This window comes from Pteropus vampyrus, unplaced genomic scaffold (genome assembly GCF_000151845.1).
Source record: "Pteropus vampyrus isolate Shadow unplaced genomic scaffold, Pvam_2.0 Scaffold3548, whole genome shotgun sequence".
In the NCBI taxonomy this organism is placed as follows: Eukaryota; Metazoa; Chordata; class Mammalia; order Chiroptera; family Pteropodidae; genus Pteropus; species Pteropus vampyrus.
In genome coordinates, this window is record NW_011892329.1 from 1 (window position 1) to 2,059 (window position 2,059).

The following is a 2,059-nucleotide window of genomic DNA, read 5'->3' on the forward strand; positions in this document are numbered from 1 at the left end:
CTAACTAGATGGTGATGTGCAGCACTATTAATGTTTTTTGCAGCTTATTGTGTATCAAAGGGATGTGGGATACCTGATCAATATCCCTGAATCCTAGGATTACTCAACCCAGAGAGAAGAGGAAGAAAGTGGTTCAGGTTAGGGTGGACAGTGGAGGCAAACTTCATGGTTGGGGAGATTCGTTCCAAATCAGCTTCCCTAGGGCTGTTGGGAATGTGGCAGTGGATGTATCTGTCTGAGTTCTTGGTGGGTCCAGAAGATGAAGGGCTTTTAGGACTCCCATAGGTTTCCTACCTGACTCTAAGTGGTCCTGAAGAATTAGAGTGAAATGAAGACTCTATGACACTTCCCTGTTCTCTAGAAAGAGAGCTGGCCGGGCATCACTTTAGTTCTCCGGGCCCTATCCCAAGCCCATGCCTTAATTCTGAGAGCTCATATTTCCATCTGTGGGAGGTAGAGGCCCTTCTGCCACAAGGTGCTATCAACAGTTGCTGAAGGGAGTGCTGAAACCTCGCTAGGAGGGTCTCAGACTGGCGCTCCCTGGGGCAGTACCCATTTGGTTCACTGTAAGGGCAAAGGGTAATCTCCTCACCTCATTTAGGCATCTTCTAAACATTTTGCTTTTTGAAATGGAGAATGCAGATGGAAGCATAGTGACAGCTCTTAAAATGAGTTATTAACTGTGGAAATTGTAGATACCCATGTTGGGGAAGGAAAGCATTTACACAGAGCAGATCATTGCTGCTGCCAAGTGCTGGGCTCCTGTTGTCCGAGGAAGAGATTTCTGTGGTGCTCTATTCTAGATCCTAGAAGCATGCTATAGGCAGTTTACCGTACAGCCAACAAAACCTATACTCGAAACGCATCAACCCAGCCTTCAAACACTCTACTTTCCTGGCACGTCTCAACCCTCAGCAGGAACTGAATTCTCCATAGGCCCTGGTTCTGCAATTCCCATTCACTCTTTTACTCAAATGCTGATTTGGCTGGAAGAAAAAAGTTTTAGTTATTACACGAAATAAGAGACAATCGTCACGGTTAGAAAAGCCAACAAGGAACAAATGCTGGTGGGGTAAGAAAGTTAGATGATGCAGCTTCCACCCTGAAAAATAAGACAGTATGTAATGGCCACCAAGCCTTGGAGATGATCTTGGAACCTGAGGGAAGAAAGAACTTTCTTAAGTTTGATCATCACTGTGGAAATGGCAATGTGTAGGAAGAGGAGGCTTTATATTGGTGTGAGCTCCCCTTCTCCCTGATAGACTGACTTGTTCAGATCAGTCTAATACGAAGACTGATTTTGGGTTGGATGGACACGTCCATGGGAACAGTCAGCAGGAGAGTCTACTAGATCCCCCCACCACCTGAATCCCAGCAGCACCCACTTAATTCTCTCACTCCTCTCACGGCAGCAGAAAGGAAGATATCCCGCTGGTTGGGACAAGAACCTTCCTGTTCCCAGCCTGATTAACAAGGGGCTTTGACACCAATGAGTCGACTTCCTATTCCTTATCTCTGCATCTTGTAAGCCAAACCACCATGGTAAAGACCTGGTTGGTTACTCCCTGGAGCAAATGCAAGGATTTCAGAGCCCCTTTCCCAAAGTTAAGCTCTGACTGCTCTGAAAGGAACTTTACCCAGACCTACATCTAAATCTTGTCTTACATTCCAGCCATCAGAAGAAGAAAAATCCCTGTTTTTGTTTTTCTGCTAGAGAGGGTGGGAAGTAGAAAGCAGGACACGTACAGCCACAATGAGGAAGTCCAGCCAGCACCAGGCATTGGTGAAGAACTTGACGAAGCCATAGGCTGTCCACTTGAGCAACATCTCCAGGATGAAGATATAGGTGAAGACTTTGTCAGCGTATTCCAGGATGGTACGAATGGTCTTTCTCTGCTCAACGTAGATGTCCTCGAAGGCCTGAAAGAGAGGCGGCAGCTGCCTATAGTGCCTAAAGGTAGACAAGCAACATCGGAAGTACTGCCATCCTGGGCTGCTCCTCCCACCTGTGGTTGGCCTATCATCAGCTTCCTGTGTCTTTCACTTTACTCCCCTGCTA

At 46.8% G+C, this 2,059-nt stretch overlaps 1 protein-coding gene across 1 annotated transcript in view; it reads right to left on the reverse strand.

Annotated features, from left to right (window-relative positions):
- Positions 1 to 12: 12 nt before the first annotated feature.
- Positions 13 to 2,059, reverse strand: part of LOC105310443 (sodium channel protein type 8 subunit alpha-like) — a gene marked incomplete at its 5' end in the record, with an annotated part of 12,476 nt that continues 10,429 nt past the window's right edge. The window contains one exon of the mRNA XM_023526734.1: positions 13 to 1,920. Coding sequence (XP_023382502.1) covers positions 1,711 to 1,920 — 210 coding nt within the window. The remainder of the gene's footprint in view (positions 1,921 to 2,059) is intronic.